General features: G+C 29.8%; 1 protein-coding gene and 1 long non-coding RNA gene across 4 annotated transcripts in view; one reads left to right on the top strand and one right to left on the bottom strand.

Moving 5' to 3' along the window:
* LOC114571030 (myocyte-specific enhancer factor 2C) overlaps nt 1-18,608 on the top strand; it is a 77,506-nt gene that overhangs the window by 55,276 nt on the left and 3,622 nt on the right. For all 3 annotated transcript variants that reach the window (XM_028601795.1, XM_028601793.1, XM_028601794.1), the window contains 3 exons: nt 640-684; nt 2,603-2,769; nt 18,132-18,261. In XM_028601795.1, coding sequence (XP_028457596.1) covers nt 640-684; nt 2,603-2,769; nt 18,132-18,261 — 342 coding nt within the window. The remainder of the gene's footprint in view (nt 1-639; nt 685-2,602; nt 2,770-18,131; nt 18,262-18,608) is intronic.
* LOC114571033 (uncharacterized) overlaps nt 16,829-18,608 on the bottom strand; it is a 40,093-nt gene continuing 38,313 nt past the window's right edge. Inside the window, exon 2 of the long non-coding RNA XR_003694608.1 lies at nt 16,829-17,066. This is a non-coding gene — a long non-coding RNA (uncharacterized LOC114571033). The remainder of the gene's footprint in view (nt 17,067-18,608) is intronic.

Below are 18,608 nucleotides of genomic sequence, written 5' to 3'. Positions count from 1 at the left end.
ACAAAAAGACACAAAAACAGTTTTGTTCCTGTAGCTATTACATTGAGGAACAAGTTATAGCTATAAGTGTTTACTAGTCTTTTATGTAGGTTTATGTATTATCTTATTCTGGACCGATAACAACTTTTCTGATGTGTGATAATGTGAGGATGTGGGAAAATGTGATGATGTGTGACTCTACTGCAAACAAAATCTACCTCCGGGTATAAATAAAGTAACGTGAACTTTTTTTTGCGCTTTTTTCAACGTTTTTGTCATTTTTTTGTTGAGGTTTTGTTGCCTTTTTTAGCCTTCCGGGAGGCTTTTTCCAATGTTTTTGTCACTTTTAAAAAGAAAATGTTTATCTAAAAGTTTTCTCCCTTTTCTTAATCCATGCAGACATGTCCCGGGACCTCCCTAGATATTTGGAAACCTCAACAACCGCCACAATGTTGAACGCAATGTCATGCCCTTGAGATCGACGCACACACCAACGTATAAACCAGTATAAACTTCAGTCCGCTAACGTAGGCTGCGTTGAAAAGCTCTACGTGGAGCCTCCGCAGCACCATAAATCAGCCTTTATGAATCAGATGTCCTATTGCTGGTCTTCTTTCCTTCAGTAATACCTTTTTAAAGGGAGATGTTTTGTGTCCGTAGGTCTAATGGGTTCAGAGCTGACGAGCAACGTGGTCTCCAACGTGGGTAAGACAGTCTGACCTTTACAGAGAGCTGGTTGGGACCAGTTCAACTTCAACGTGTTTTTATTCTTGAACTAACCCAAAAAAACAGAAAAACTAAAATCACACCTTGCCTAGTCACTTTCAATGTTATATATATATATATATATATATACAAAAAATTAAAATGCTATACAATTTTATCAAACACCCTAATTCAATGAAAGTAGTGAACTGATCGTGCTTTTAGGCAGCACGGTGGCTCAGTGGTTAAAGCACTTCTGCCTCACAGCCAGAAGATTCTGGGTCCAAATCCAGGTCCTTCCGGGCCTTTCCATGTGCAGTTTGCATGTTCTACCCGTGTTTGCGTGGGTTTCCTCCCACTGTAAAGACTGAAGACATTTTTGAAAATGGGGTTAAATGGACCTTTCTCACAGCAGACATGTTGACTTGTCATAGTAGGAGAAGCACAGCTGGAACTGATAACCTTAACGATGGCTCAGTTCCATCAAGTGTCCCAGTAAGATATTTCAGTGAGTCAGCATGAACAATACCAGGACCTCTCCTAAGTGGAATGCAGCCATCAGTAATGGTTTAATACCAGGGTCTCTCCTAAGTGGAATGCAGCCATCATTAATGGTTTAATACCAGGGTCTCTCCTAAGTGGAATGCAGCCATCATTAATGGTTTAATACCAGGGTCTCTCCTAAGTGGAATGCAGCCATCAGTAATGGTTTAATACCAGGACCTCTCCTAAGTGGAATGTAGCCATCATTAATGGTTTAATACCAGGGTCTCTCCTAAGTGGAATGCAGCCATCATTAATGGTTTAATACCAGGGTCTCTCCTAAGTGGAATGCAGCCATCAGTAATGGTTTAATACCAGGACCTCTCCTAAGTGGAATGTAGCCATCATTAATGGTTTAATACCAGGACCTCTCCTAAGTGGAATGCAGCCATCAGTAATGGTTTAATACCAGGGTCTCTCCTAAGTGGAATGCAGCCATCAGTAATGGTTTAATACCAGGGTCTCTCCTAAGTGGAATGCAGCCATCCGTAATGGTTTAATACCAGGGTCTCTCCTAAGTGGAATGCAGCCATCAGTAATGGGTTAATACCAGGGTCTCTCCTAAGTGGAATGCAGCCATCAGTAATGGTTTAATACCAGGGTCTCTCCTAAGTGGAATGTAGCCATCAGTAATGGTTTAATACCAGGGTCTCTCCTAAGTGGAATGCAGCCATCATTAATGGTTTAATACCAGGGTCTCTCCTAAGTGGAATGTAGCCATCAGTAATGGGTTAATACCAGGGTCTCTCCTAAGTGGAATGCAGCCATCAGTAATGGTTTAATACCAGGGTCTCTCCTAAGTGGAATGCAGCCATCAGTAATGGGTTAATACCAGGGTCTCTCCTAAGTGGAATGCAGCCATCATTAATGGTTTAATACGAGGGTCTCTCCTAAGTGGAATGCAGCCATCAGTAATGGTTTAATACCAGGACCTCTCCTAAGTGGAATGCAGCCATCATTAATGGTTTAATACCAGTGTCTCTCCTAAGTGAAATGCAGCCATCATTAATGGTTTAATACCAGGACCTCTCCTAAGTGGAATGCAGCCATCATTAATGGTTTAATACCAGGACCTCTCCTAAGTGGAATGCAGCCATCATTAATGGTTTAATACCAGGGCCTCTCCTAAGTGGAATGCAGCCATCATTAATGGTTTAATACCAGGGCCTCTCCTAAGTGGAATGCAGCCATCATTAATGGTTTAATACCAGGGTCTCTCCTAAGTGGAATGCAGCCATCAGTAATGCTTTTGAATGAATACACCTGTGCTTTTCCTACTATGACATGTCAACATATCTGCCGTGAAAAAGGTCTATCAGACCCGATGGAAACACGAGACTTAATCATGAACCTCTCCACCTGTGATTGTCTCCAGGAAACGGTAGCTACGGTAACCACTGCACATCCCCTGGGCTGCTGTCTCCAGCAGGCGTCTCCAAGAACATGCACGAAAAAAGTCCTCCAATGAGCATGAGCCGTAAGCCTGACCTGCGGACGCTGATGCCCCCGGGCTCCAACAAGTGCAACAACATGCCCACCATCGTGAGTGCTGCTTTCATCTTTACTTCCACGGCATTTCGTTTTATTCTATCTCTGTTTATGTCTTGATCTCCCCGTGTGGAGACTGATTGTAGTCTGTGCTTTAATGCTGCCCTGCAGTGTGAGGACTTTGATCTGATGTTGGTGAGTAATGCTTAAATTTAACAAGAGGTAGACAATACTACAGAGAGCTCATTTCAATACCATTACTTATTTCTCTTGGAAATGTAGTAGAGTAGGAGTATTTTTTATGACATACTATACTATGACTTTTTCAACATACTATCCTATGATTTCTTTATGATTTTTTTGGACATACTATACTATGACTTTTTGGACATATACTATGACTTTTAATGACTTTTTTGGACATACTATACTATGACTTTTTATGACTTTTTGGACATACTATACTATGACTTTTTATGACTTTTTGGACATACTATACTATGACTTTTTTATGACTTTTTTGGACATAAAATACTATTTTCGACATACTATACTATGACTTTTTTAGTTTTTTGGACATACTATACTATGACTTTTTTGGACATACTATACTAGGACATTTTTGGACATGCTATACTAGGACTTTTTTGTGACTTTTTTGGACATAATATACTATGACTTTTGTGGACATACTATACTATGACTTTTTTCATTACTTTTTTTGACATACTATGACGTTTTTAGACATACTATACTGTGACCTTTCTGGACATAGTATACTATGACCTTTTTGGACATACTTTACTATGACTTTTTGGACATACTATACTATGACTTTTCGACATACTATACTATGACTTTTTATGACTTTTTTGGACATACTATACTATGACTTTTTTTGGATACTATAAAATTAAATTTTTGGACATACTATACTATGACTTTTTATGACTTTTTTGGACATACTATACTATTTTTGGACATACTATACTATGACTTTTTTGTGACTTTTTTGGACATACTATACTATGACTTTTTCAACATACAATACTATGACATTTTTGGACATACTATACTATGACTTTTTTATGACTTTTTTGGACATACTATACTATGACTTTTTTGGACATACTATACTATGACTTTTTCTACTATGACTTTTTTGACATACTATACTATGACTTTTGTGGACATACTATACTATGACTTTTTTATGACTTTTTTGGACATACTATACTATGACTTTTTCTACTATGACTTTTTGTGACTTTTTTGAACATACTATACTAGGACATTTTTGGACATGCTATACTAAGACTTTTTTGTGACTTTTTTGGACATACTATACTATGACTTTTTATGACTTTTTTGGACATACTATACTATGACTTTTTCTACTATGACTTTTTGTGACTTTTTTAGACATACTATACTAGGACATTTTTGGACATGCTATACTATGACTTTTTTGGACATACTATACTATGACTTTTGTGGACATACTATACTATGACTTTTTATGACTTTTTTGACATACTATGACTTTTTTTTTGGACATACTATACTATGACTTTTTGGACATACTATACTATGACATTTTGGACATACTATACTATGACTTTTTGGACATACTATACTATGACTTTTTGGACATACTATACTATGACTTTTTTGGACATACTATACTATGACTTTTTATGACTTTTTTTGGACATACTATACTATGACTTTTTTATGACTTTTTTGGACATACTATACTATTTTTTGGACATACTATACTATGACTTTTTTGACATACTATACTATGACATTTTTGGACATACTATACTATGACTTTTTTGACATACTATACTATGACTTTTTATGACTTTTTTGACATACTATGACTTTTTTTAATGACTTTTTTGACATTCTATACTATGATTTCTTTCGACATACTATACTATTTTTTTAGACATACTATACTATGACTTTTTTGGACATACTATACTATGACTTTTTATGACTTTTTGGACATACTATACTATGACTTTTTGACATACTATGACTTTTTTTAAGACTTTTTCGACATACTATACTATGACTTTTTTGGACATACTATACTATACTATGACTTTTTGGACATACTATACTATGACTTTTTTGGACATACTATACTATGACTTTTTTGGACATACTATACTATGACTTTTTTGACATACTATGACTTTTTTTGACTTTTTGGACATACTATACTATGATTTTTTTCGACATACTATACTATGACTTTTTTTTTGGACATACTATACTATGACTTTTTGGACATACTATACTATGACTTTTTTTTGGACATACTATACTATGACTTTTTTTGACATACTATTTTTTGACATACTATTTTTTTTGACATTTTATACTATGACTTTTTTACTATGACTTTTATGACTTTTTGGACTATACTAGGACATTTTTGGACATACTATACTATGACTTTTTGACTTTTTTTTTGGACATACTATACTATGACTTTTTGGACATACTATACTATCTTTTTTTTTTTTTGACATACTTTATGACTTTTTGACATACTATGACTTTTTTTAGACATACTATACTATGACTTTTTTTGGACATACTATACTATGACTTTTTGGACATACTATACTATGACTTTTTGGACATACTATACTATGACTTTTTATGACTTTTGGACATACTATACTATGACTTTTGGACATACTATACTATGACTTTTTTTTATGACTTTTTTGGACATACTATACTATGACTTTTTTTGGACATACTATAAAACTTTTTATTAAATTTTTGGACATACTATACTATGACTTTTTTGGACATACTATACTATGACTTTTCGACATACTATACTATGACTTTTTTGGACATACTATACCGACTTTTTTGGACATACTATACAAGACTTTTTCTACTATGACTTTTTTGACATCTATACTATAACTTTTGTGGACATACTACACTATGACTTTTTAATGACTTTTTTGGACATACTATACTATGACTTTTTCTACTATGACTTTTTGTGACTTTTTTGGACATACTATACTATGACTTTTGTGGACATACTATACTATGACTTTTTTCATTACTTTTTTGACATACTATGACGTTTTTAGACATACTATACTATGACTTTTTGGACATACTATACTATGACTTTTTTGGACATACTATACTATGACTTTTTGGACATACTTTACTATGACTTTTTTGACATACTATACTATGACTTTTCTGACATACTATACTATGACTTTTTGGACATACTATACTATGACTTTTTATGACTTTTTTGGACATACTATACTATATTTTATGACATACTATACTATGACATTTTTACTATGACTTTTTTTGACATACTATATGACTTTTTGACATACTATACTTTTTATGACATACTATACTATGACATGACTTTTTGGACATACTATACTATGATTTTTTGGACATACTATACTATGACTTTTTGGACATACTATACTATGACTTTTTGGACATACTATACTATGACTTTTTTTATGACTTTTTGGACATACTATACTATGACTTTTTTGGACATACTATACTATGACTTTTTTATGACTTTTTTGGACATACTATACTATGACTTTTTTTACTATACTATGACTTTTTTGGACATACTATACTATGACTTTTTTGGACATACTATACTATGACTTTTTTGACATACTATACTATTTTTTTTTTGACATACTATACTATTTTTTGGACATACTATACTATGACTTTTTTTTTTATGACTTTTTTTTTTGACATACTATACTATGACTTTTTGGACATACTATACTATGACTTTTTTTTTGGACATACATACTACTATGACTTTTTTTTGGACATACTATACTATGACTTTTATGATTTTTTTGGACATACTATACTATGACTTTTTTGGACATACTATACTATGACTATTTTTTTTGACATACTATACTTTTTTTTTGACATACTATACTATGACTTTTTTGGACATACTATACTATACTATGACTTCTTATGACTTTTTTTGGACATACTATACTATGAGTTTTTTTGACATACTATACTATGACTTTTTGTCTTTTTTTGACATACTATACTATGACTTTTTTGACATACTATACTATGACTTTTTATGACATACTATACTACTTTTTTTTGACATACTATACTATGACTTTTTTGACTTTTTACTATACTATATGACTTTTTATGACTATACTATGACTTTTACTATTTTATGACATACTATTTTATGACTTTTTGGACATACTATACTATGACTTTTTTTGACATGGATACTATAATATGACTTTTTTTTGGACATACTATACTATGACTTTTTTTATTTTTTGGACATACTATACTATGACTTTTTTTGGACATACTATACTATGACTTTTTTGACATACTACATATGACTTTTTTTTATGACTTTTGGACATACTATACTATGACTTTTTTGACATACTATACTATGACTTTTATGACATACTATACTATGACTTTTATGACATACTACACTATATGACTTTTTAATGACTTTTTTTGGACATACTATACTATGACTTTTTTGACTTTATGACTATTTTATGACTTTTTGGACATACTATACTATGACTTTTTTGGACATACTATACTATGACTTTTTGACATACTTTTTGACATACTATATGACTTTTTATGACTACTATTTTTGACATACTATACTATGACTTTTTTGGACATACTATACTATGACTTTTTTTTTGGACATACTATACTATGACTTTTTGGACATACTATACTATGACTTTTTGGACATACTATACTATGACTTTTCGACATACTATACTATGACTTTTTATGACTTTTTTGGACATACTATACTATGACTTTTTATGACTTTTTTGGACATACTATACTATTTTTGGACATACTATACTATGACGTTTTTGTGACTTTTTGGACAGACTATGACATTTTTGGACATACTATACTATGACTTTTTTGGACATACTATACTATGACTTTTTTGGACATACTATACTATGACTTTTTCTACTATGATTTTTTTGACATACTATACTATTTTATGACATACTATACTATATGACTTTTTTATGACTTTTTGGGACATACTATACTATGACTTTTTTTTTTACTATACTATGACTTTTTTTTGGACATACTATACTATGACTTTTTGGACATACTATACTATGACTTTTTTTTTGGACTATACTATACTTTTTATGACTTTTTTATGACTATTTTATGACTTTTTTTATACTTTATGACATGACTTTTATGACTTTTTTGGACATACTATACTATTTATGATTTTTGGACATACTATACTATGACTTTTTTTTGGACATACTATACTATGACTTTTTGGACATACTATACTATGACATTTTTGGACATACTATACTATGACTTTTTGGACATACTATACTATGACTTTTTGGACATACTATACTATTTTTTTCGACATACTATACTATGACTTTTTGGACATACTATACTATGACTTTTTTGAGACTTTTTGGACATACTATACTATGACTTTTTGACATACTATACTATGACTTTTTTTTTATGACTTTTTGGACATACTATACTATGACTTTTTGGACATACTATACTATTTTTATTTTTTTCAACATACTATACTATGACTTTTTTGACTTTTTTCACATACTATACTATACTTTATGACATTTTTACTATGACTTTTTGGACATACTATACTATTGATTTTTTTGGACATACTATACTATGACTTTTTTGACATACTTACTATGACTTTTTGGACATAAAATACTTTTTATGACTTTTTTGGACATACTATTTTATGTTTTTTTGACATACTATACTATGACTTTTTTTATGACTTTTTGGACATACTATACTATGATATGACTTTTTGACATACTATACTATGACTTTTTTGACTATTTTTTGGACATACTATACTATGACTTTTTTGGACATACTATACTATGACTTTTTTGACATTTATGACTATTTTTTTGACATACTATACTATGACTTTTTTGGACATACTATACTATGACTATTTTTGACTTTTTATGACTTTTTGGACATACTATACTATGACTTTTTGGACATACTATACTATGACTTTTTTTTATACTATACTTTTTTATGACTTTTTGGACATACTATACTATGACTTTTTTGACATACTATACTATGACTTTTTTATGACTTTTGACATACTATACTACTATGACATTTTTTTGACATACATACTTTATACTATGACTTTTTGACATACTATACTATGACTTTTTGGACATACTATACTATGAGTTTTTTATGACTTTTTTTGGACATACTATACTTTTTATTTTTTTTGGACATACTATACTATGACTTTTTATTATTTTTTGATTTTTTTGGACATACTATACTATGACTTTTTGGACATACTATACTATGACTTTTTTTTTTATACTATGACTTTTTTGGACATACTATACTATGACTTTTGACAACATACTATACTATGACTTTTTATGACTTATTTTTATATACTATGACTTTTTTATGACTTTTTTTGGACATACTATACTTTTGATTTTTGGACATACTATACTATGACTTTTTGACATACTATTTTATGACTTTTTTGACATACTATACTATGACTTTTTTGACATACTATACTATGACTTTTTTGAGACTTTTTGGACATACTATACTATGACTTTTTTATGACTTTTTTGGACATACTATACTATGACTTTTTTGACATACTATACTATGACTTTTTGACATACTATACTATTTTTTGGACATACTATACTATGACTTTTTGGACATACTATACTATGACTTTTTTTTATACTATGATTTTTTGACATACTATACTATGACTTTTTTGGATATACTATACTATGACTTTTTGACATACATACTATACTATTTTTTGACATACTATACTATGACTTTTTGGACATTTTATGACATACTATACTATGACTTTTTTGGACATACTATGACTTTTTATGACTTTTTTTTACTATACTATGACTTTTTGGACATACTATACTATGACTTTTTGGACATACTATACTATGACTTTTTTCAACATACTATACTATGACTTTTTATGACTTTTCAACATACTATACTATGACTTTTTATGACTTTTCAACATACTATACTATGACTTTTTATGACTTTTTTGGACATACTATACTATACTTTTTTGACATACTTTTCATGACTTTTTTTGGACATACTTTATGACTTTGATTTTTTTTACTATGACTTTTTTTGGACATACTATACTATGACTTTTTTATGACTTTTTTGGACATACTATACTATGACTTTTTTTGACATACTATACTATGACTTTTTTGAGACTTTTTGGACATACTATACTATGACTTTTTTATGACTTTTTTGGACATACTATACTATGACTTTTTGGACATACTATACTATGACTTTTTGGACATACTATACTATGACTTTTTTGACATACTATACTATGACTTTTTTGGACATACTATACTATGACTTTTTTTTTTTTGACATACTATATACTATATGACTTTTTGGACATACTATACTATGACTTTTTTTGGACATACTATACTTTTATGACTTTTTTTTGACTTTTTGACATACTATACTATGACTTTTTTGGACATACTATACTATGACTTTTTATGACCTTTTTGGACATACTATACTATGACTTTTTTTGGACATACTATACTATGACTTTTTATGACTTTTTTGGACATACTATACTATGACTTTTTTGGACATACTATACTATGACTTTTTTTGACTTTTGGACATACTATACTATGACTTTTTGGACATGCTATACTATGACTTTTTGGACATACTATACTATGACTGTTTTATGACTTTTTTCGACATACTATTCTATGACTTTTTTGACATACTATACTATGACTTTTTGACTTTTTATTTTATGACTTTTATGACATACTATACTATGACTTTTTTTTGGACATACTATACTATGACTATTTTTTATGACTTTTTTTGGACATACTATACTATGACTTTTTGGACATACTATACTTTTTATGACTTTTTTTGGACATACTATACTATGACTTTTTGGACATACTATACTACTTTTTTATTTTTTGGACATACTATACTATGACTTTTTTATGACATTTTTTCAACATACTATACTATACTTTTTGACTATTTTATGACTTTTTTATACTATACTATGACTTTTTGGACATACTATACTATGACTTTTTTGGACATACTATACTATGACTTTTTTTTGGACATACTATACTATGACTTTTTTATGACTTTTTTGGACATACTATACTATGACTTTTTTGGACATACTATACTATGACTTTTTTTTACTATGACTTTTTGGACATACTATACTATGACTTTTTTTGGACATACTATACTATGACTTTTTTTGACATTTTTTACATACTATATTTTGACTTTTACTATGACTTTTTGGACATACTATACTATGACTTTTTTGACATACTATACTATACTTTTATGACTATACTATTTTTGACATACTATACTATGACTTTTTTACCACTTTTGGACATACTATACTATGACTTTTTATGACTTTTTCAACATACTATACTATGACTTTTTATGACTTTTTTGGACATACTATACTATTTTTTTTTTGGACATACTATACTATGACTTTTTTTTATGACTTTTTGGACATACTAAAATGACATTTTTTTGACATTTTATACTATGACTTTTTAGTTTTTTTGACATACTATACTATGATTTTTTTGACTTTTTGGACATACTATACTATGACTTTTTTTTTGGACATACTATACTATGACTTTTTGGACATACTATACTATGACTTTTTATGACTTTTTTCGACATACTATACTATGACTTTTTGGACATACTGACTTTTTGGACATTCTATACTATGATTTCTTTCGACATACTATACTATGACTTTTTGGACATACTATACTATGACTTTTTTGGACATACTATACTATGACTTTTTTTTTTTGGACATACTATACTATGACTTTTTGACATACTATACTATGACTTTTTGACATACTATACTATGACTTTTTGGACATACTATACTATGACTTTTTTTTTGACATACTATACTATGACTTTTTATGACTTTTTGGACATACTATACTATGACTTTTTTATGACTTTTTTGGACATACTATACTATACTTTTTTTTTGGACATACTATGACTTTTTTTTTTTTTTGGACATACTATTTTATGACTTTTATGACTTTTTGGACATACTATACTATGACTTTTTATGACTTTTGGACATACTATACTATGACTTTTTTGGACATACTATACTATGACTTTTTATGACTTTTCAACATACTATACTATGACTTTTTACTTTTCATGACTTTTTTGGACATACTATACTATGACTTTTTGGACATACTATACTATGACTTTTTTGGACATACTATACTATGACTTTTTTTGGACATACTATACTATGACTTTTTATGACTTTTTTGGACATACTATACTATACTTTTTGGACATACTATACTATGACTTTTTTTTTGGACATACTATACTATGACTTTTTTTAAGACTTTTTGGACATACTATACTATGACTTTTTGGACATACTATACTATGACTTTTTTTTTTATGACTATTTTTTTTGACATACTATACTATGACTTTTTTATGACTTTTTTGGACATACTATACTATGACTTTTTCGGACATACTATACTATGACTTTTTTTATACTATGACTTTTTGGACATACTATACTATGACTTTTTTGACATACTATACTATGACTTTTTTCGACATACTATACTATGACTTTTTATGACTTTTCAACATACTATACTATGACTTTTTATGACTTTTTTCAACATACTATACTATGACTTTTTCATGACTTTTTTGGACATACTAATACTATTTTCGACATACTATACTATGACTTTTTTAGTTTTTTCGACATACTATACTGTGATTTTTTGTGACTTTTTTGGACATACTATACTATGACTTTTTATGACTTTTCAACATACTATACTATGACTTTTTGGACATACTATACTATGACTTTTTTTTTGGACATACTATACTATGACTTTTTTGGACATACTATACTATGACTTTTTTATGACTTTTTGGACATACTATACTATGACTTTTTGGACATACTATACTATGACTTTTTGGACATACTATACTATGACTTTTTGGACATACTATACTATGACTTTTTATGACTTTTCGACATACTATACTATGACTTTTTGGACATACTATACTATGACTTTTTATGACTTTTTGGACATACTATACTATGACTTTTTGGACATACTATACTATGACTTTTTTGGACATACTATACTATGACTTTTTTTTTTATACTTTTTATGACTTTTTGGACATACTATACTTTTTTGGACATACTATACTATGACTTTTTTTGGACATACTATACTATGACTTTTTTGGACATACTATACTATGACTTTTTTGGACATACTATACTATGACTTTTTTATGACTTTTTTGGACATACTATACTATGACTTTTTGGACATACTATACTATGACTTTTTATTTTTGGACATACTATACTATGACTTTTTTACTATACTATTTTTTGACTACTTACTATATGACTTTTTGACATACTATACTATTTTTTTTTTGGACATACTATACTATGACTTTTTTGACATACTATACTATGACTTTTTTTGACATACTATACTATGACTTTTTGGACATACTATACTATGACTTTTTGGACATACTATACTATGACTTTTATGACTTTTTGGACATACTATACTATGACTTTTTTTAAGACTTTTTGGACATACTATACTATGACTTTTTGGACATACTATACTATGACTTTTTGTGACTTTTTTGGACATACTATACTATGAATTTTTTGGACATACTATACTATGACTTTTGTGGACATTATATGCTATGACTTTTTCTACTATGATTTTTCTGACATACTATAACTTTTGTGGACATACTATACTATGACTTTTTTCAACATACTATACTATGACTTTTTATGACTTTTGGACATACTATATACTTTGACTTTTTTTGATTTTCAACATACTATACTATACTATTTTTTTTGGACATACTATACTATGACTTTTTATGACTTTTTGGACATACTATACTATGACTTTTTTGGACATACTATACTATGACTTTTTATGACTTTTTGGACATACTATACTATGACTTTTTGGACATACTATACTATGACTTTTTTATGACTTTTTTTGACATACTATACTATGACTTTTTGGACATACTATACTATGACTTTTTTGGACATACTATACTATGACTTTTTTGACATACTATACTATGACTTTTTTATGACTTTTTTCGACATACTATACTATGACTTTTCATGACTATTTTTTGGACATACTATACTATTTCATTTTTTGGACATACTATACTATGAGTTATTTATGACTTTTTTTGGACATAAAATACTACTATTTTTGGACATACTATACTACTTTTTTTTTTTAGTTTTTTTATGACATACTATACTGTGATTTTTTGTGACTTTTTTGGACATACTATACTATGACTTTTGTGGACATACTATACTATGACTTTTTCTACTATGATTTTTTTGACATACTATACTATAACTTTTGTGGACATACTATACTATGTCTTTTTCTACTATGACTTTTTGGACATACTATACTATGACTTTTTTTGACATACTATACTATGACTTTTTTCAACATACTATACTATGACTTTTTATGACTTTTCAACATACTATACTATGACTTTTTGGACATACTATACTATGACTTTTTGTGACTTTTTCTACTATGACTTTTTTGACATACTATACTATAACTTTTTTGGACATACTATACTATGACTTTTTCTACTATGACTTTTTTGACATACTATACTATAACTTTTGTGGACATACTATACTATGACTTTTTTGGACATACTATACTATGACTTTTTGGACATACTATACTATGACTTTTTTATGACTTTTTTGGACATACTATACTATGACTTTTTCGACATACTATACTATGACTTTTTGTGACTTTTTTGGACATACTATACTAGGAAATTTTTGAACATGCTATACTATGACCTTTGTGGACATTATATGCTATGACTTTTTCTACTATGATTTTTCTGACATACTATAACTTTTGTGGACATACTATACTATGACTTTTTTCAACATACTATACTATTACTTTTTATGACTTTTCAACATACTATACTATGACTTTTTATGACTTTTTTCAACATACTATACTATGACTTTTTTTGGACATACTATACTATGACTTTTTGTGACTTTTTTGGACATACTATACTAGGAAATTTTTGAACATGCTATACTATGACTTTTTGTGACTTTTTGGACATACTATACTATGACTTTTGTGGACATACTATACTATGACTTTTTCTACTATGATTTTTTTGACATACTATACTACAACTTTTGTGGACATACTATACTATGACTTTTTCGGACATACTATACTATGACTTTTTAACATACTATACTATGACTTTTTATGACTTTTTTCAACATACTATACTATGACTTTTTCATGACTTTTTTGGACATACTATACTATTTCATTTTTGGACATACTATACTATGAGTTATTTATGACTTTTTTGGACATAAAATACTATTTTGGACATACTATACTATGACTTTTTTAGTTTTTTCGACATACTATACTGTGATTTTTTGTGACTTTTTTGGACATACTATACTATGACTTTTGTGGACATACTATACTATGACTTTTTTGGACATATTATACTATGATTTTTTTGACATACTATACTATAACTTTTTGGACATACTATACTATGACTTTTTCTACTATGACTTTTTGGACATACTATACTATGACTTTTTTGACATACTATACTATGACTTTTTTCAACATACTATACTATGACTTTTTATGACTTTTCAACATACTATACTATGACTTTTTGGACATACTATACTATGACTTTTTGGACATACTATACTATGACTTTTTTTGGACATACTATACTATGACTTTTTATGACTTTTCAACATACTATACTATGACTTTTTGGACATACTATACTATGACTTTTTTAGTTTTTTCGACATACTATACTATGATTTTTTGTGACTTTTTTGGACATACTATACTATGACTTTTGTGGACATACTATACTATGACTTTTTCTACTATGATTTTTTTGACATACTATACTATAACTTTTGTGGACATACTATACTATGACTTTTTCTACTATGACTTTTTGGACATACTATACTATGACTTTTTCGACATACTATACTATGACTTTTCAACATACTATACTATGACTTTTTATGACTTTTCAACATACTATACTATGACTTTTTGGACATACTATACTATGACTTTTTATGACTTTTTTGGACATACTATACTATTTTTGGACATACTATACTTTGACTTTTTCGACATACAATACTATGACTTTTTTGGACATACTATACTATGACTTTTTTGGACATACTATACTATGACTTTTTTTGACTTTTTTGGACATACTATACTATGACCTTTGTGGACATACTATACTGTAACCTTTCTGGACTATGACCTTTTTGGACATACTATACGATGACTTTTTGGACATACTATACTATGACTTTTTTGGACATACTATACTATGACTTTTTTGGACATACTATACTGTGACTTTTTCTACTATGACTTTTTTGACATACTATAACTTTTTTGGACATACTATACTATGACTTTTTCTACTATGACTTTTTTGACATACTATACTATAACTTTTGTGGACATACTATACTATGACTTTTTTGGACATACTATACTATGACTTTTTTGGACATAGTATATTATGACTTTTGGACATACTACTTTTTAGACTATGCCTTTTTATTACTATTTTTAGACATACTTTAACTGTATTACTTTTCATACTTCATGGCTGAAGAACCATGAAAATTAACGAGAGGTGACACAAAAAGTTACTTTAAAGAAACCATTCTTTTATTTAAAACAACAAAATGTCAAGACATTAAAAGGTTTAGCAGTCAGTAGTGCCAGCATGTATGCATGAGTGAAAGAATAGCGAGTGGAAAAACAAAGGATGGGGAGCATATGGAGCATTGGTTCCACTTTCTCTCTTTCCATCATGGAACAAGTGAGTTGTGTTCTTATAGTACTGGGAAGACACAAGGACGACCTGACCACACCTACTGGCATCTGCAACACAAAGAAAAAGACAAGCAGTTAAAAAGAGGGTTCATCACATTATACTATTTCAGACGGTTTCAATTAGTCATAAAAAACCAACATAGTATAGTAGAGTACAGGCCAAAAGTTTGGACACACTTTCTCATTCAATGCGTTTCCTTTTATTCAGATTATGTACTTAACAAAAAAGTGTGAAATAACTGAAAACATGTCTTAAAATATAAGACATGTTTTCAGTTATTTCACACTTTTTTGTTAAGTACATAATTCCATATGTGTTCGTTCATAGTTTTGATGCCTTCAGTGAGAATCTACAATGTAAATAGTCCTGAAAATAAAAAGGAAATGCATTGAATGAGAAGGTGTGTCCAAACTTTTGGCCTGTACTGTATGTCGAAAAAAGTCTTAGTATAGCATGTCAAAAAAAAGGTAAAGAATTAAATATAATACTTTAAAAGTTGCCCTGCCATACAAAAACATTTTTACTTGCATTTTTTTTAAATCTGTCAGGTCCATATGTGTTTGTGTTATGTTGTGAATGTGAAAATGAACTGCTGCCTCCTCTGCCAGCTCTAGCCACTGAACAGAGAGAAGCAGAGAAATCAGACCAATCACAACAGCTGGTCAGTATGACATCATGCTGCCTGAGCTCATTACTATTCATGAGCTCGCCCAGTTGGGCTGGGGTAAAGGATTCTGACAGCCAGGCTCTCATTGGCTAGCTGTTAGCCAATCAGATTCAAACAGCTTAGCTTGTTGAATATTAATGAGAACTGGCAGAAATCGAGCCGAGTCTTCCTGCAGGCTTTCTATACCGCGCTAGAATGGCTTGAAACAAGGTAACCAAGGCATTTTTTACACAAAAAAAATGTAAAGTCCATGGTAGAAGTCCAGACATTACCACAAAGTCATGAAATGTGTGGCAGGGCACCTTTAAGTAGGGTTCTGAATGCAGTACGACAGTTGCAGTGGAGTTTTTTTTTTTTTTTACTTTTCTTCACTTCAGTGAAGGATCTGAACACTTTAAGTATCAGTACATGTATAAAGTCTGACAGATTGGACTTGTCTTCGCAGAACCAGAGAATAAATCACTCCCAGACTGCCCAGACGCTGTCCACTCCGGCAGTGTCCATCGCTGCTCAGACCCTCCCTGGACAGTTGATGGGCGGGTATCCGTCCACGCTCTCCTCTTCTTACGGCACAGGTGATTACAACACAACACACCAGTACCACAACACCATCATATTCTTTATTCAGGACACACACAAAAAAAATTGTCCATAGCAAAAGACAGACAAATACAAGATAAAACACACACAATAAGAAGAAATTACTACAACAGTCAGAGCTCCACAATACACGAGTGTTCAGATATTAGCATGTAGACCAGAGGTGTCAAACTCAATTTCCCAGAGGGCCAAACTGGACACTAAGAATCACATCAAGGGCCAGACATGTTTAGTTTATTCACATGCTTTTATTTCATCGAAAAAGTCAAGGATCTTTTACTTGATTATTGCGTGTCTCATATAGCCTTCTCACTTACAGTTT

This window comes from Perca flavescens, chromosome 16, assembly GCF_004354835.1.
Source record: "Perca flavescens isolate YP-PL-M2 chromosome 16, PFLA_1.0, whole genome shotgun sequence".
Classification (NCBI taxonomy): Eukaryota; Metazoa; Chordata; class Actinopteri; order Perciformes; family Percidae; genus Perca; species Perca flavescens.
This window is presented reverse-complemented; position numbering and strand designations above follow the sequence as displayed.